The sequence below is a fragment of the Pavona decussata genome, unplaced genomic scaffold (assembly GCF_977016875.1).
Source record: "Pavona decussata unplaced genomic scaffold, jaPavDecu1.1 SCAFFOLD_145, whole genome shotgun sequence".
Classification (NCBI taxonomy): domain Eukaryota; kingdom Metazoa; phylum Cnidaria; class Anthozoa; order Scleractinia; family Agariciidae; genus Pavona; species Pavona decussata.
Genome location: NW_028145558.1, coordinates 737,950 through 757,500, shown reverse-complemented (window position 1 = coordinate 757,500; position 19,551 = coordinate 737,950). Strand labels below are relative to the sequence as shown.

At 37.7% G+C, this 19,551-nt stretch overlaps 2 protein-coding genes across 2 annotated transcripts in view; both read left to right on the top strand.

The window, feature by feature from the left end:
- Positions 1-19,551, top strand: part of LOC146466329 (uncharacterized) — a 69,357-nt gene that overhangs the window by 29,912 nt on the left and 19,894 nt on the right. The gene's annotated exons all lie outside the window — the stretch shown is intronic.
- LOC146466330 (uncharacterized) overlaps positions 3,148-19,551 on the top strand; it is a 35,166-nt gene continuing 18,762 nt past the window's right edge. Inside the window, exons 1-3 of the mRNA XM_085127523.1 lie at positions 3,148-3,248; positions 5,777-5,838; positions 6,124-6,185. Coding sequence (XP_084983649.1) covers positions 3,227-3,248; positions 5,777-5,838; positions 6,124-6,185 — 146 coding nt within the window. The 5' untranslated portion in view covers positions 3,148-3,226. The remainder of the gene's footprint in view (positions 3,249-5,776; positions 5,839-6,123; positions 6,186-19,551) is intronic.

The following is a 19,551-nucleotide window of genomic DNA, read 5'->3' as shown; positions in this document are numbered from 1 at the left end:
AGGTTTATACATGTATGACAATCATCCTGCATACTGCTTGGAATTAAATGTTTATGAATAGTACACTACATGAGCAAGAAATGCGATGTTATGTTTCTAGCTTAGTGAATAAATGATGAATGACACATTGCATGTATTTTTTTTTTTGGTCAATGACATGGGCAATTACTCCAGAAAAAGAAAATGTAATATTGTCTGAAGCAGTACATTTAATAAAATATTAAATATATTTTTTAAAATTTGTAAATGAAATGGGTTCCCCTTCCAAGGCAGGCATTATCCGGTCCACAAGACTCCTGTAGTTCAACAAACCTTAAAATTGGAGAATTATCTTTGCTGATCAATGTAATAGTTTACATTTTTCCCTCATTAGCATATATGAAGTGGTATGCTATGAACAAATGAAACATAATAAACTAAAAGAACCTGTCACATCTAGTAATTAGGGTGAATATCTGTGCGAAATGTTCTACCAGAAATTTACTTTGAAAAACTGTGAAATTTACAAGGAATGTATGACTGGGTGGCAAGAGCTGCAAGTCCAGCCATACATTCTTTTTAAAGTTCATTTCTCAACTTTTTAGCCAGTTCTAAGTTTGTCAAGCTCTTTCAATTTACAAAGTACATTTATTTCTAACTTAGTAGTTTTGTTGTTTATGCTAATGTAGGCTAATGAGGGTAAACATGTATATGAAGATCTTCCTGTAGCATCAACGGTTATGCCATTAAAGTTGTCAATGTTTTCCTTCACTATTTCTAATTATTAGCTTTCGGTAGCCTGTCTGCTACAATCAATACAAGAACAGTTGTGGCTAGTAAGAACTCATTGCCCACTTCCAAAACAATGTAGCATTCTTTTAAACAAATAGTAATTCTGACACTTTCAAATAAAATTTGATTTTGACACTTTTACCATTCTTGTCAACAAACATTTAACAATCGTATTTTAGTTCTCAATTTATGCGTACTACATACTTGCTGTATTTAATTTTTTTTTAATTTTTTTTATTATTTTTTTTTTCACATATCAGTTATATCTCCCGAAGGTAGCAGACAGGCTGCCGAAAGGGTACAATCTTTTACAGATCATTTTAACCAGAGACTGCCGCTCTATATTTGTTAATAGGTAATTTATGCATTTATTAAGTTCGGCACATCAGAGGAGCAGCGTCTGAATCAGCTGCTGCTCCAGTGTCCCATTAAATGCAGCAGGCCCTGTTAAACCAACAATGGTTGCAGTGCCAAACTGATTCAGATGCCGCTCTTTTGCTGCACTTAATTTATCAATCAGGTTCTGCACATGAGTGGAGCAGCGTCTGGAACAGGCCTAAACCACTAGTATTGTAACAGGGGCTTTCCCAAAGTCCTCACTGACTGTTGGAGCTACTGATCCACCAAGAATGCCTAGACATTAATATTATTAAGAGAGAAGATATTAATACTCACAACATGAATACGTCTGGGAAAAGGTTTCTTCGTTTTTACGGTGATCAACCCAAAAGTATGTCAATAGGCTGTCTCCAAGGCAACAAGGGTACTTTCCCTCTCCACGAAACACTTTCTCAAAATCATATACATGTATCAGTAACATCTATAATCGCGACGCTATTTTTCTTGTGTTTCTTAAAAATGATACCACGTTCCTCGAATCACCGATCGGTCCGTTTGTATGTAGTTTAGTAAATCCTTTGGTTTTCCTATAATCCATCCAGCTCCATTTCGCTCTGGGGATCTCTTGGGATACGTTCGAAAAGTAGCATGGCGGCTTTCTACTGTCGTAGAGCCGGCCAGCGTTTTCGCAGCCTTCAATCCCACTTGCCTTTCTTATCTATAACTACAGAAAGCAGTTAACAGTTGAAGATGTCGTGACCTCAAAAGAAATACATTTCGTCCTCAGAAAGGCACCATCTTGAATGCAGATAAGGTACTGGTGCGAGTAACCTCGTTCTTAAGACGACTTTCTCCCTTTGCTGCAAATGCTGGAATGGAATGGTGGAATGAAACCAACAAAAGTAGAGACTCGTTTCAGAAGTACTTGACACTTGACACTTGATCATTATTTCTAGAAAAATTTCCCAGGAGGAAGAATCAATTATCTTTATACCCCAAAAGCAACTGAGCTACAGGCCAAGTTTCACTAGTCTGTAGGATTACCCCTGACTATCCATATTGCTAATCATTGGTGTAAACCGTTTTATTTGTAGAAAGTCAAGTGCAAGTATCACATTACTCAGGCTGAACGGTAGCCTCATAGGTAGACATCTTTGAGCTCACTGGGACACCAAGCCTCAAGACCGAAAATACATCTACCCCAGTTATTGACCATTGGTCCGCCCAAGTCTTGGTTCTCTAAAAGAGCGCTGAAAATGTTTTTTGTCCAAAGTTGCCAATATAAAGACAAAAACAGGTTACGTAGTCTTGTTTTTCATTTTCTTTCTCTTTTTTTCTCCTTTCCTCTCTCCTCCGCGTATTTCTGAACCTTCTTGTGCAACAAAAAGAGCTCAAGTTTTCATCGACCGCCTTTTCAAAAAAAGTCGGGTTGATTTATATTTCAACAAAACCGATGCCTGGAGTCCAATTTATCCGTCAAATGGAAATACATTGTTCTCACAGGGAATAAGTCATGTGTCTGTTCTCGCCGTCTTTATCCGGCATACGTTGGGTAATAAACGCTTATAGAAAAGAAACTCTCCGTAACACGCCTTCATTTTGTGTGCTCTCTTCCAAGGCAAAAGGTGCGGCGCTATACTCTTAGTTTTACCTTCGGATTCAAATAAATCGCTTGGTTGCATGACTCGACAATCCTCACTTCACAAGACCATTTTAAAAGACTTCGTTTACGAAATAAAAAGGTAGAAACGACGGGAAAAACCACAACACTGCTGCACTCTGGGTGTAATTTCACTTGATATAAGAAAGCTTAAACAAACTTTATTTAGTTGAAATGTAATTTTCCCAGAGCTTATGTTGACCTATGTTGATGTGAACGTTAATACAGTCGTTTCATCTGGGTTATATAAGCTCCCTATGCTCTGTTTCTTCAATCAAAAGCTTCTGACCGAAAAGAACGCTATTGTGCACAAGCAAACAGACTTGGCGCGCGCATTCATAATTATGCTACGTCATAAAGCCAAATTTACTTGGAGTTTTCGGAAAACGTTGGAAAAATTGACTCAGTGATTTAGAGCGTGACTATCAAAAAAGAGAGAAGCGAAAAGCTACGAAAATGGCCTCTGGCCGTCCATCAGGTTAGTAAGCACACCATAAGTAGTCATGTGTTAAAGGCTTCTCAATTTTTGCTTTGATTTGGCGATTTTCCTCGATCGCCGACTTCACGGAAGCGAATTCGGATCCTGGCGGAGAAAAAACGACTTCGCCCTGAACTTTTCTATGCAATGTTCGCCAACCTACAGTTGCCGAACATAACATTTCCGAAGCCATTAATCCTAGGGCGTTAATTGAGAATTTTAAAATATAGTAGGGACGCAATGTGTTCAGGAGTAATCTTGTGATAAACAAAGTAAAACTACACCGCTGCAAGATTCGTTTTTGATTCCAATTCAATACATTACGTAACTTTCATGTGTTTTTAAAGAAAGACCGAGTAAGGACTTTAAACGATATATTTTATGGAGTGGGACACATTATGGAAAGATGCAAACAGTTTTTAGTTGTATTTTATTGTTTATTTTTTACACCTGCTATGGTTACGCTAGAAGTTAAAAATCCTTTTATTACGTCATTTTACGAATGCTTAGAACTTTAGGGCCTGTTCACATGGAGGTGGGGGACCCCGGGAAGGTGAGGTACCCCGCCTCGGTGGGGTTACCAATCTCTCCATACAATCTCTCTTTATTTCTTGATCGCGTTCACATGTGAAGTGGGGTACCTCACCGAGGCGGGTTGCCCGGTCAGCCGAGGCGGGTAACCCGCTTAGCTGGGGTGAGTTTTCTCCATGTGAATGCTGGAGGTGGGGTGGGGTGATGTTCATCCGGGCAATTGTCTTTGAATTCAGTGGCGAGCTTTTTCGCAGATATCACCTTCAAAACATCGACAACAATGCCATTGAAGAAAGTTCTGAAGGAGTTGAAGGTGCATTTGTCGAGTCTGATAACCAAGCTGATCTACCGGTCTTTGATGAAGGTGAAGTCGTGCCTGTAGAGCAACGAAACGAAAAGTGTCTTCCATCCGCCATCTTTGTTGATATATCTACTTAGCGACTACGCGATAGTTTTTTTAAACCTCACCCCAGCGCCCCGGGGTTGCATGTGAAGGCCTGTTTTTTCTGACCCCGGGTAGATGGGGTACCTCACCTTCCTGGGGTCCCCCACCTCCATGTGAACAGGCCCTTAGAAGAGTCGCGCGCATTGCATTCCAAATGTCATTTAGATTGACGTCACAACGGAGATTTACTCGGAATTTTCGGAAAACATTGATGAAACAAACGCAGTAAATAAAAACACTAAGCTTGTAGTAAGAGGTTTGTCTTCAGAGAAAACGTTTGGTAAAATCGATCATGTTCTTCCATCTGACTGGTCAATGAAGATAGCACAATGCAAGTCGCGTCTTGTTGCATCAGCCATTTTTCGCGCCACTTTTCAGACCTTTGCTTTGCACGCGCGCAGATACAAGCCTTACAAAAAAAAATCTATCTTGACACTTCTGTCTTTCTGTAGAAGCGTTTTGCTGTATTGATTTAAACAACTGCTACATCTTCTTACTAACGCACCCTTTTTTTAGTGATTGCAGTGAAATTTTTGATTGGTAATCTGACGGATGCGACTAACTATTACGCGTAAAACAGCGCGCGCACATTGGGTACTATTGTCGGCGGCTTTCTCCTCTCCCAGAAACTTGAAAACATTTATTTCCTTTTATTAATACAGTAGATAAGCATTTACCGACGTTTATAGCGATAAACTGTTTTTGAAAATCCACTGCTTGGGCAATTCGTGGAAACTGAACAAGATAAACGAGTTTTTACCGGGATCCGCTTCTAAAAAATCTCGAAGGCTTTTCAAGTCCGAGAAGTATTTTTCAAATGTGCTTTGTAACAATTGATGGAAGCTTCTGGGTCATATCATTTTCTGATTGAATCACGTGAGGAGTGGATAACTTCAAGTGGTATTAGTTGCATGTCAGTGTGGCAGTGGTTAGGTTGAGAAAGAAAATGTTCAGAAACAGTAGTTGGTTTGGATGTAATGTTAGTTTTGTCAACTGGGCGTCTATGTTCGTTGAATCTGTCTTTGAGACGTCGCTTAGTTTCACCTATGTATTGTAAATGGCAGCGGTCACATTGTACCATGTAGATTAAATTTTTGGTGTTACAGGTTATGTGTGAAGTGATGTTACGGGTTTCGCCTGTGGAAGAAAATGTATAATGTTTAAGACCGTTAGTAATGTAAGGACAAGTGGCGCAATTTTGTCCACAGCGGAAAGATCCTGGTGGTGAATTAGTGCTGTTAGGAGTGGTGACAGTCGGTAGCTGTGCTTTAACTAAAATGTCGCGAAGGTTGGAAGTGCGTCTGTAAGCGACGATAGGTGGGTGTTTAAAAACGTCCCTGCAACGGTCGGAGGAAAGTAATACGTTAAAATGTTTGCGTAATATATTAGAGAGGTGAGGAAGTGCTGGGTTATATGGAAGATCTGGGTATGATATCGAATATTTCGAGTCGATATCGATGTACAGCCGGTATTTTTCACTTAGTAGAGTTTAGAAAACTTGGAAAAGTCCATTGTGCCACTCTAAAATCAATAAAATCTGCTTTTATTTTAGGTCGAAGAAATACTTTCTTTGAGATGGAAAAAAAGTTAGATTACCAGGAACGAGAGAATGAGGTAAGTCAATGTAATAAAATTAAGTAGAAAAATTTAATATTTCTTCTTCTTCTTCTTCTTCTTCTCCTTCTTCTTCTTCTTCTTCTTCTTCTTCTTCTTCTTCTTCTTCTTCTTCTTCTTCTTCTTCTCCTTCTTCTTCTTCTTCTTCTTCTTCTTCTTCTTCTTCTTCTTCTTCTTCTTCTTCTTCTTCTTCTTCTTCTTCTTCTTCTTCTTCTTCTTCTTTCTTCTTAATGAATTGGTCATTTATTTATTTATTTATCTTTTTTTTTTTCATTTTTGATTTAGAAGTTAAAGGAAAAGTTGAAGTTCAAAGAAGAAAAATTGAGAATGGTGACCAAGGAAACAGAGTAGGAGATTGTTGATTTAATAATCTATGTCAATTAAAAGTAAATTCAACACCATTTTTTTGTATCCGTCGGACAGACCACATAGAACCAACGGCAAACCTTCTTTTTGTCTTTGGTAAGCGTTTGTATTGTTAAAGCCTCTTAGAAGAGTCGTTGGGGTCGTTCAGGCGGTAAAGCTAATTGTGGGGTTATGTCCCGGACGACGAGACATAAAAATTAAAAGTAACTACCAAAATTTTGTAACCAAAATTCAAAATAAAAGTTTTGTTTTTGTATGTGAACGTTCACTTTCTCGTCGTCCGGAACATAACCGGTAGCAACTGACAATTGCGAGTAGCTTCCTTACCCCTCCAAGCGTTTACATTGTAAAATATATACTTTGAGGACCATTAAGAGCGGACAATCGGGTGTTTTGGAGGAACAAAGACAAAAGTCAGCTTTCCTATAGGTTAATTTAAATCTGTGTACCGATTAAACGGACCGAGTTGGTAAAATCTAACGCACAGTGATCAAAAATCGGCCCTAATATTAAAATCTACGACAGTGCTACACATTTTCACTCTTCTCGTTTGTTTTACTCGTCAAAGGCTCTTAGTAAATATAATTAGAAGTGCTTCCTTAATTAAAGGATAGGAAATAACCGCCTTTCAACATCCTTTTTACTTTTAAATTTCGTTGCAGCACGCAATACAAGCGGTTGACTGAAGCCAAGAAAAAAATTCAGGCCGGAAAAGAGAAGGTCCAGGTTTGTAATTTAGATAAATAAGAAGCTTGATTTTTTCCTCTTAAAAAAATAATATACAAACGATGGCGGCTGGTAGAAGGGTGTGAACTGGGTAAAAGGGGTGAATTTATGAAATTGGGAGATGGAAAATGGGTGAAAAAGCAACCTGGAAAGAGAACGATAAGAACAAGAAAAGCAGGGGTAAACAAGGGACAAGGGTGGGAACAGAGGGAAGGGGAAGAACAGAGGGATAAAGAAAGGAACGGGGGACGGGGGAACGATAATATCTCGTATTTTACCTACATCTTGTCACTGAAAGCGCAAATAGAAGGAAAATGGGGAATTGGTGAAATTATGAAAACCACTTTCTTTATTTTCGCACAAACTGTAATATAAGTGTAAATACTATGTTTGATATTATAGAGAAATGGAGACATGTAACCCTGTCAAAGAGAATGGAGGGCATTGGAAAGGCATTGACCTTCAGCATTCCTTCCATCTCCCTTTGGCAAAACTTTCATAGTTAATAAAAAATACTATGAAAGCTTTTGGGTTTTGTCACATCGCCAGAAGTCGAAGACAGAGCGGTATATTTTTTTTAAGGTTCATTCTTCATAAGTCCGCCCTAGTTTCCAAACCTTAACGCGGTGAGCCTTAGCTGTAATAGCATCTTCGATAATGCGTCGGCGAAAACTGGAAACATGGCTCAAATAGGTTAAACAGGCTTATTTAAAAATGTTGCAAGAAAGAAACACCGACTTCCACGGGTGAGTGTTCGCTGCAATAATACAACAAAGGAAAGAAATACGAGCTGATAATTAAGAGAGATATAACAGGACGAGCCAGTCCTACTTGATTGCAGGAGGACAATGAACTAAAAAAGGATATACTTTTCGATTTCATTGGCCTTCTCCAATAAAGAAGGAGTTAGAGAGAGATAACGGGCGGAGACCACTTATGGTTATTGTTGTTTTATTTTATCCATCATCATCATTATCATGATCATGATCATCATCATCATCATCATAATCATCATCATCAGGAAGTCTTTATCCCAAGTTATTCCGTAAAGGTTTTGAAATTGCCAGAACGTACTACATCACTAATACTTCCCACTTCATTGCAGGACGACAGTGAACTAAAAAAGCATATATACCTTTTGTATGTCGTTGTCTTCTTGCAATAAAGAAGGAGTTAAAGAGAGATAACGGGAAGAGACCAGTTATGGTTGGTTATTTTTCAATGAAAAATGTAAAAGTGCTATTGTATAGCGCTGTGCGTCTTTCTGGGAAAGTTCACGGGTCGATCACATGATCACAAAGTCATCGCAGTCATCATCATTATCATCATCGTCATCATCATCATTATCATAGTATGTTAATGTCACTCATCATTGACAGAACTTATAACATCACTAATAAACCTTCTTTATTGCAGAAAAAGAATGAAGTCAAAAGGTATGTCCGCTTTTAAATTTTAAATTACTGTTAGCTCTAGATGTTTAGAATCTCAAACTGAAAATATTATGTAGTTTAGATCATATTAAGTTCAACAACACTGAAAAAAGAACTTTGAATTAAACTCAACTCTATGTTAATTGTCAGTTTTACTTATACATGGCATTATTACTTCGAGCTATAAGCTCTCTAATTAGTTTTATTTTTTTGTGTTACGTTCATTCAGTGTACCTTTCGGAAAGATTGCCGCAAAACTAGAAATAATTTTCCAAACCTCGCGAAATGTTTATTTTAATAGTTAGTTTAATATTACAAAAATACCTTCTTAAAGTATACACTTCTCTTTATTTGTAGCGTCGTTGACAATTTGGTCCGAAAAATTGAAGAAAAGAAGCGAGAGGTACCTGATGATGTCATTTACACTTAAGTGTACTGTTTTATTTTCTTAGTCTTAAGTTTCATATTCAACCTGCATTGAAAAAAATTTAGTTCATGAAGTTCTTCGGAGAATAAACCACATGGTTGTTGATCAGATTAGTTATCATGTTGATCCAAAGTATTTTAAAACATTGGAACCACGTTCTCATGCATCCCATATCTCGAAGTGCTGGCCAATAAGCAGACTAATAGTATTTGCACAGAGTATATAAACGCATTTCAAATAATATGCTTCAATACTTATATGCAAACAGACGTCTTCTGTGACTGGTTTTACAATAGTTATTTCAAAATAATTCTAAATCAGATTGGCACATTGTTTATCGATCGTTTTTTTAAATAAAGAGGGAAAAGCGAAAGGCTTCTTTAGATGAAGTGAAAGAAACTTTCCAGGTTTGTTAGATTATTTCATCCGCTCGTTGTTGTTCCTTGTGTTTATCTGTGCCAGAAAAGGCGCGTCTTCTCTCGCAGGTTAAATTCAAAGTTATCGTTCCCACTCTACATAGATCCTTCACTACATTACTAAAATCATTTAGCGAGTACTTCCCACCCTCAAAGCTTAAATTTGTTCCTTTTTTCTTATTTTCTATTTTGTTTGATCAACAGACTGTGCTGGAAACGGAAAAAGAGCTGGAGAGGTAAACATATTGAACTGAAGGTTATATTCTCTGGTTAGTTTTATATCTCGATTTGCACTACTTATGGGTGAATACAAAACTTAACGTGTCATAGTATGGCTTGTTAATAAATTCAAATGGAAAAGACGAAACGATAATCTTATCAGGAGCATGGGCAATGACCATAGGTTGAACTCTTGACAACGGATAAATTGTTCGCTCTCCTCTGCTTCAAAGTAAAGTTGTTCCTTGTGTTTATCTGTGCCTGGAAAGGCGTCTTCTCTTGCAGATAATTTCAAAGTTATCCGTTCCTCCTCTACATAGATCCTTCACTACATCACTAAAATCGTTCATCCAGTACTTCCCACCCTCAAATTAAGCTTTTCTTCCCTTTTTCCTTATTTTATATTTTGCTCGATCAATACTCGATCTCCATCTGCTGCTTCGTTTCCAACTCGATCTGAGATCGTGTTAGAAACGAAGCAGCAGATGGAGAGGTTTAATATATTGAACTGCAGGTCTTTTTAATTCTCTGGTTAATTTTATATCTCGATTTGCAGTACTTAAGGTTACCCTATACCTTTAGCGGTGTCTCGCGTCCAAGCGATGTAGCGTGTCCGGTTTAAACTGTAGATACCTGAACCCTTGTATCAAATTAAATCTTATAGAGCTGGCTATTCAACTAAACCAAGAGTTTTGGAATAAAGTGAACTGTCGAATTTTTCACGACCTCTAAATGTGAGCGTCCGAATCACCTTTTAAAAGTGACAAGTCAAAGCGGATTTTATTTTTTGCTAATTTAATTTGCTCCTTAGTTTCCGTACCGAAAGCGCTAAAAAAACGTGTCTGCGTTTTGCCATATTCAATCGTAGCGAAAAGTTACAGAACATTTTCGTAATAGGTTAAAAAAATGGGGAGTGATCGTACAAAAATTGCCTTCGGAGAAAAAATATATGGAAAGAAAAAATTCGCAGACACGTGTTTGTTGCCTATATTTTAAACTAGCTACTGTCCAAATTTGAAGGCAAACGAACAAATTCCCTTTGAGTTTTAGCTCTTTAAAGTGTCTCCTCCAAGGAAAAAAATTGATTTGAGAAAACAGTGCTCAAAATTCGGCAATTTATTTTATTTTAAAATTCTTGGTTTAGTGCAATAGCCAGCTCTATAAGCTTTAATTTAATATTTGGGTTTAGGTATCTACAGTTTAAACTGGACGCGCTACAGCGCCGCTACATCGCTTGGACGCGAGACACCTCTGAAGGTACTGAATGTAACCTTAAGGGGGAATACAGAACTTGACGTGACACATGATAGTATGGCTTGTTAACAACTTCAAAGGGAAAAGCCGGGCGAAATAGTGATCTTGTCACGAGCATTAGGAATGACCTTCACACAGTTGAACTCTTGAAAACAGATTCGTGTGGATAGTGTAAATACTGCTAAAGACATGTGTCACTTGCAGGAATCGCTTGTATTCTCTTTGTTGTTTCGCTCGTTTTATATCTGTTTGTCGAGGTTGCCTGGGTAATAGTTTCTTAACAGCCATTGCCTAAAAATATATATGACAATTTTTGTCTTTCTTTTTTCGTAGTCAAGTGAAACAAATGAAAAGTGAAGGAAAAGGCTACAAAGAGCAGGTGGATTTATACAAACTCGAACGGAATTAGGCTCTTTGCGCTGAATCACGTGACCCACATTTTCTAAATCGAAAAGTTACGCTTATGAAATGCTAGAGCTCTGTTGATAAAGAATCACGTTTTCATAGTGTTAGAGAATCCTGAACTTTGATGCTTAAACTCCTCATCTGAAGCTCATATTTCAGGGTAACATTAAACCGTAAAGAAGGAAATGGTTTTTGTTGAAGTTTTTCACTCACTGCCATACTTATCTATTAATAGTTTGTTTAATTGTTTCGTTGATTTATTAATTTATTTCGCTGATTAAATGATTAATTGATTGATTGATTGATTGATTGATTGATTGATTGATTGATTGATTGATTGAATGATTGATTGGTGGATGGATGGATGGATGGATGGATGGTCGGACAGATGGATTGATTGATTAATTGATTGATTGATTGATTGATTGATTGATTGATTGATTGATTGATTGATTGATTGATTGATTGATTGATTGATTGATTGATTGATTGATTGATTGATTAGCTGGCTGGCTGGCTGGTTGGTTGCTTGGTTGGTTGGTGTTTGAATTACTGGTTTTATCTCATTTCATTTTCTTTCATTTAGCTCTCTGAATTGCAAGAGTCATTTGATCGTCACGACGAGATTAAAAAGTGAGTAGATATTTTTATAATACGTGCTTTTTAATTTAACACAAGGTCGCAAGGGTTTTACTGCTCCTATGACTGCCAATAATTTTAAACTTTATGGACAAATAATCTTGATTTGTTTTATGTTTAGGGAACAACTGGATGTGAACAGCGAGCTCCACAAAGAGAAACACCAGTTTGTAAGTCTCCTATTAACTTATATAAACTTTAATTTTAATTATTTCACTATGCGATTACGGACCACAAAAGATACCACAATCGTTCCAAAAGTTGGGACTGAGATATTGCGTAGAAAGAAAACTATAAATTTATTAAGATAATCGATCAGCGATGTTGAGAACAACAAGCACAGCGATTTAAACAAAATACAAATGTTGGGGTAGAAAATGGTTTGCAAATAGAGTAGTAGATAACAAATGTTTTGGTTAAAGGCATTCGGAGGAGAAAACTATCACCTTCACTGTTTAAAGTTTTTTTTTTTTTTTTTAAATCTCATTTCAACAAATTTGCTTTCTTGTTTGTTTTAGACTGCGGCCTTGGATGAAGAGAACAGGAGAGTGGAGGTAAAGTGCTCTAGCTACGCTAGCTGTTGAATAAACCGCTGCGTAAATGCATTAAAAATGGACAAACTTTACATCTCAAACTAGAGATACACCTTTTCGATATTCCTGCGATAAATAGGGCGAAAAAAAAAAATACAACAACAACAAATAAGCAAAGAAGTAAACAAACACAACAACACATTAAAAGGAATAATTCCCAAAATAAAGACCGAAGTCGTCATTTTGGGAAAACGTTTCGTCACATATGCTATGATATTGCTTTACCACGCTCCACGAATGAACTTATATTATAAGCGAAGCAAAAGCTAGCCAATCGGGAACTCGCCGCAGACTCAGTTTTTCCGCGCTTTTTCTTGTAGTTGTTTCAAGTTCTGATTGGTTCATTGTGTTGCTAAAACTTGTTATGATTGGTTGGAATGATTAACTTGGTTTCATTTTAATGACACTGACGCTAAGACCAACTTATGTTCTCAAAACTGATGTTTGCAAAGAAAAAAATGTTTAGACTCAGTTTCAATTTAACCGGAAAACATACGTACTTTTCATGCTATTTATCCTTTCTTAAACCAGAAACTACTATAAAATCCGTGGAACTTGTTTTAATCAAAGCCAAACTATGAACCAGACTATGAACACTGAAAATGTGAATGATTTTCTGTTCCAACTGTCAAAGAGAAGCCCGAATGAAATATTTGTTACGTGGTTTAACAATTATTCTAAGCTTTATTTTTATTCTACATCCTGCAGGAACTGAAGGCGCAGATGGCGAGGTAAATAAGAGATTTGGGAAATTTTCAAATCCTCGCCCTTTCTGTCTTTTCGTGTAAAATTGGAGATGAGCTCAAATGCTTTGTTTGGCTTTATAGGGAAATGGAGGCCTTGTCAAAGAGAATGGTGGACATAAATCAGGTATTATAACTATGAAAGCTTTTGGTTTTTGTCACGTCGCCATGAGTCGGGGACAATGCGGCATTTTCTTGCTTAAGATTCATTCATGGATAGGTCCAGCCTAGTTTTCAAGCCTTCACGCTGTCATCTGATGAAGCGAGCTGTGTTGGAGGCATTGGTTCGAGCAGTGACGTCAACTTTAATAGCATGTATCTTCGATAACGCGTTGGCAAAGACTGAAACCAGGCTTAGATAGGGCATAGCTTTGGCTTGACTGAGCTAAACAAAATGGATGGGATACGGGATTGATGAATGTGATGACCGAGATAATGCATTAAATTAGTGAATATCATTGAAAACGGAGGAAGGTTAATACTTTTGAGTCCTAGAAGACCCTAGAAAGTGGCCATGATGAGTAAAAAGTATTCTTCTCGTCACTCTCACAAGAAAAGAGTTCCTCTGTTTCTTGTGACAGTGACTGTGACAATGTTAAAACAGGCAGAAGTACATACGTTGCTTTGCCACAATGGCAACCGGGAGATGAATCATTGCCTTGCTATTTACGTATTCTCTTGCTGTCCAATGTAAAATTAACAGCCCGTCTGTGACCGCTATGCTAATAATTTCTTTTCTTTTTATTTTTTTGTTTCCGCAGTCGTTCACAGATGAAATTGAGGAGCTTAACAGGTAAAAACATTCAATCTTTTCATGCTTCCAACCCATTAGCTTATTTTCTATTTTAATCATAACTTCGCGGTTACATTAAACATTCCTGCGGAAAATGAAAAGGAATTTACGAAAACTCACACTCTAATTGAGGCATACAATTAATACATTTATACCATTTTTGTTTCTTTTAATTGAAATTTAGAGAGGGCGCAAGAAAGGCGGAAGAATTCTCCGCCTGGCGACAACAGGTGAGAAAGAACGAAAGGAATGTTACTTATAAAACCTCGCTGCTGTTTGAAACTTTACTTTGACTCTAAAAAAGGAACTAAGTGAGTAGTGGGGAAGGCATGGCGACGGGCCAAATGGCCTTTTCCGTATTTTGAAGTTATTCCTTGTAAAACGTATACAATGAAAAACCTAAAACAAACACAAAATGAGAGGACATTTTGTAGGTGCTTACATAATGGCTTTAGGAAACAGACCCAAAGCGGTATTAACCTAGAAATAAAAAGGTCCCTGGCAATTACTTTGCACTTTTCATTATGAAACGTTGCTAAGATATTCGTTGAAGGAGCGGGTTCTTTGTAGACTGAACTCAGGATTGTCGGTAACAGCAACAAGCAGATTTATTCCCCAACACTAGAAATCTTCACAGCTCACAGCTTCTTGCCACACAGACATTAGCAAACAGTTCTGACGCACAGCCTTTACACTTAAATCAGCACACAGCTCCGTCATGAAGCCCTTTGAATAGACTTCTTGACACACTGTTTATATTTCTCTGAAAAATTCTCTCTCAAACTACTAAGCTTGCTTGCTTATGCAGTAGTCGTTTAGTAAGGTCTTGGAACCTCCTAGAATCTTTTTTCAGTAACATTTACAGCAGCGTATGCTATATAAAACCAATTATGTAAACCATGACTCAGAATTTTAAAATGTTCTGGAAAGTTCCATAGAATGTTCTGGAAAGTTTCGGAAAATAAATACAACTTTCGTAACGAACGCACATTTTTAATTTAGAATCAGTAATCCTGCTTTCCAAAGGTAATTAGTCTAACTTGCTGTTTCTTTGTCAGGATTGGGATGAACTTGAAAACAAAGATACTTATTTACGATCAGTAATCTTGGCTTGCCAAGGTAGTTAGTCTAACTTGCTGGCTTCTATTTTAGGCCAAGGATCAACTGGACTACAAAGAAAAGTAAGTTCAGCAAAGTAGAAAATCTAGCTAGCTAAACTATTGTACCAATGGAACGAAGACCATTTTTTAGAAATTAGAGTGACTTTAGTGAAGTGAGAGAGCTGGCGTAACTAAGAAAAACTTGTTGCGCTTTGTGAAGTTCCACCAGCTCACTGGAGGGAATGATAAGGCGAGCCATACTTGATTAGATTTCAGTTTATGATTAGTTCGGGTTGGATTGTACTACAATTTTCAATGCATAATAAATATAACAATTAAAGAAGTAAGGATTACCAGACGCAAGAGACTGCGAACTCTTTGAGAACCGAGAGATTTTTAATATTCGTTTGAAATACTTTCGTCGACAACCTTTGAGTAAGATCGTTTTTCTGTTTTCTCTCTTACAGTGAACTGACAGAACTTAAAACAGTTCTTGAACTACTGCAGCAAGTGAGTATTGAGAATACATTCATACATCAGGAATATGTTAACTAAATCAAGCGAAGAGCTAAGAAACTAAAATTATGAGTACGATGCAAAAGTCTGCACTGCGCAATCTTTGCATTTCACGAAAGAATCAAAATGTTTTATGCCTATACCAAAGAAAAAAAATAGAAATTCTGGACTGAGTGCGAGTCTTCATCATTCTATATTATCACCACGAGTAATGTTTGGATAACGATTAAGACTTCTGTAAAAAGCCGATTACATTAACACCAGTCTTCTGCAACAACCGGCTTTGACACCACCCTCCCACAGTGAGCCTGAACTGTCCCCACACTACCCTGTATAGGATCTGCATTGCTACTGTCCCACCCTTGAGATAGAGGCCAAACGATAACAAGAAAGTTAATTACTAGAGGAACTTGTAATATAAAATATCGCTTGCCCATAATGTGCGGTAGTCTGAACATGGGCGTCTGTAAAAGGAGTAAGTAAATTGAAATTAGCGTAGTTTTCTTGTATTAAGATATATGAATTAATGATATGCTATCTCCTCAGCAGTTTCCAGCAACAAAGAAATCCAGGAAATCCAGAAGTGTTATCAGAATGCTGTGCAGTCTGTTGTGCTGCCGACGTTGAGATGGACTTTGTTTTATATCAGAGTGTAAAAATGTGCTGTTTTGTAAATTGAATACCGTATATTTTTTTCCACATGAAACTGACGTGAACAATTTGCATTCTTGTTTCAACGAACTAAAGTAAACAGCACACTCGTTTTGTTATGTGTTCAGATCAGTGAATAAATATTCGTTTTGACAGTTTGAGCTGAATTTCGATATTTAACCTTTCAAAAAAATTGATAGACGGTCTTGCTCGGAACTAAACCTTTAGTGCTTTTCAGAACTGAGACAGGTTGTGGACGTTTCGGGAGAAATGTGTGACAGGGCGAGAGGGAGAAGGAGGAGGGGAAGGGGTTGGACAGCGGGAGGAGAGGGAGGGTTCACGGTCTGTTCAGTCCAGAAAGATGGGTTGGGAGAAGGGGGAGGGGGTTAGGAAGTGCCTGGTGCCCAGACCATGACGCGCATAAAATAACGCAACGTCCAATCTTAGATCATTGACCTGCGTGATTTCCATGTAGAACCAAGAGAAACAAAGTGGGGGAAACCACTTCGTACGAGCAGAGCTGAGGCGAGTCTTAATTGCCCTGTATACCAGCGGTTAGTTCTCTGTACAAGCAGGATAATGTCCGGCTCGCTAGCGGCTATGACGTAAGTGTGCTTCGTATCATTACATCAAACAATGCCTTTGGGTTCCCGTGCAAACGTTATTAAGGTTCTTCCTCTGTTTATCTGTGCGCAACTTTACTTTGCATTAACGGAACGTTTCTATCAGCTGCTATATGTAACTGTTAAATGTTATTCAGTCCCTGTTCGAAAACCCAGTCGTAAAACTCGATTTACCACAGTTGAGTAAAATATCTGCAAAACCAGTATGGTAACCAAATGATTTCCTTCAGTTGCCCAAGCAATCTCGTACCCAGAGTCTTCAGGCTTTTTGGTCAGCGGGGCAACGCCGGGAAGACTCTGGGGACATCGAAAAAATTCAATTTTTTTGATTGGCTGTCCCGTAACGCTTTCCATTGTTTTACCGCAGAAATCCTGCGGTAATAAAATTCGATGTCCCCAGAGTCTTCCCGGCGTTGCCCCGCTGACCAAAAAGCCTGAAGACTCTGGGTACGAGATTGTTGCCCAAGGACAATGACGGTTACGAAATAGGACGGTGCCTACGTTTGTTACTGCGTATACGATCTGTGCATCTCGAGATACTCAGGTTTCCCATGGGTGGTGCCTACAAATACAGGGATATTTTGGCACGGTTTAAACATAAGCGGAGAAAGCAGAACTCGCAAGTGCTCTTGGTATCTAGAAAGAAAATTTGGAGTAAGGAATTGAGATGATTTCTTTGAATTTCTCACACGAAATACTTGGTACGAAAACTTTTAAGACAAACTTGACGTTAAATGAAACTTATGCACAGGAATAATGGAGGAATATAAGTGAACGTTCGTACTGACAGGTCAGATTGAAGTGTGAAATTGTGATTTCGTTGAGGCATTAATAAATACGTTTTCGATGCTTAATTGCCAACTGCTTCAGTGGTCGGCGTAGACTAGGTTTTTATTTCTATGTATTGTTAATTACATATATTCCCTATCTATACATTATTACAATTATATGAACAGCTAGACGGCTACATTTCTATCATTTTCTCTTGCACTTCTGTTATAGTAATTAAATGTCAAAGTATGCGTTCCATTTTATGGCATTTGAAGGCGGACTCTGATGTTCAGTTATTACGAACGTCTATCTCTAAGAAATTGAACTGTGATTCGGTTAAGAAAACCGTTCCTAGGTCCTTCCGTAAGCCGACCAGTTGCTCAAACCTGTCTTTAAAGTAAGAAACATCTTATATGGCGCCTAATTTTTTTTACATAAAAAGGCGGTATCGATTTACGTGAGCAATTAATGAAAACTGATTCTTTGAAAAAACTTCCACAAAATGAGAATATAGTTTTCTTTTAAAAAAAAAATTCTCAGTTGATAGAGTTTCTTGTCTAACCTATCGAAGCTGCGTCGAAAACCGTAAAATTAAAAGTTAATTATGTTTTAAACAAGAAGTTCCGCAATAAAAGGGCAAGCCCCTCCTTCATTTCACACCTTTGTGGGCGTGAGATCTAAATTTAGACACCATTAAGTCGTGGCAAGTTGTTGACTCAAGCGTCCTCTGAAAAAAACAAAAAGGCCTCAAAATTTCATAATATCACCACAACAATATCAGAAATTAAGTTCTAATTTCTTTAACCGGGTTTTATTCTTAAAACTAAGCCAATTTTATCCGAGTTAGGGGCCGTAGAAAAAGACACATGTTATTTGTCAGTTATTTACGCTCTGATAATTGATTGACAACTGAAGGTGAGAATGCCCAGGCCAGGCCCCTTTTATACCGGACTTTCCTGTTTTAGACATTTGTCGGTTTATTTCCCATTGAGATTCAAAGGTGGTCAATAAACTTGATCTTAACTGGTTTATACTGGACAGCAGTCAGCTTTTGGTGCAACTCCAATGGTTCGTGGTGATACTCTTAGCGGAACCGCTGAAGTAACTAAAACAGAAAGAGAGAAAGAAAACTTCTGTCACTGAAAAATCCCTCAGTAATTATGTAGCATAAATTATCCCGAGTATTTCGTGGGAAAGCCAATCAGAGTTGATTCTTCTGGCTTTCCTTTTACGTTAGGCAACGAATACTAATTTTAGTTTTTTTTTCTTTTTACAAGTTTAAGTATAACTTGTAACGTTGTATTATTTATCTTCTTGTTGGATTTTGCATTGAAATTTTATTGTTTTTTAGACGTACTTTTGTGTGATTTCGTAGTAAATTAGATGGACATTTGTCCGTCCGTTCGTTTTCACTAACAATGCCCAGATGCAAAGCAACCAATTGGAGCATAATCCCCCATCCTAGAGGAATAGAAGGATACTGAAACACAATTAACAACGGCGTTGCGTTAGACGTTTCTTTTCCACTTCAAGGAAAGGAAATGTGGGACATCTGCACGCAGGCTGTAAGAGTTTGGACTGGGTAAAAAAAAAACGTACCCAGTCCCAATGAAAATTTGACTGTTTACTAAAATTGATCGAAAGAAGAGCTAATTCAGTGATGCAAATGAGCCGCATGTTTGTAGCAAGACTCAGTCTCGCCAGTTAAAGGCAGTTTTGGAGCCAAGTTGGCATTATTCACGTTATTAAGAAACGAGGTGAGTAGCAATACTTTATTATAACCCAATCAAGTGGTAAAATAATTTCTCTCAGAAATATATCACGCATTTTAGGGGTAGGGTTTGCAGATCGTTTCATAAACTCCAATTAAGTTTGTTGTGAGCGTCGTTTGCTGGTGAATTTGCTGTGGGGCTGTTGCAAGGCTGAAACATTCAAACAAACCTTGCATAACATTAGTATTTGTGCTTCTCTATAAACATTCCAGTAAAATTTCAGTCCACGAAGATTACTGTTAGTAAGAAAGACGATCTACTGAAGA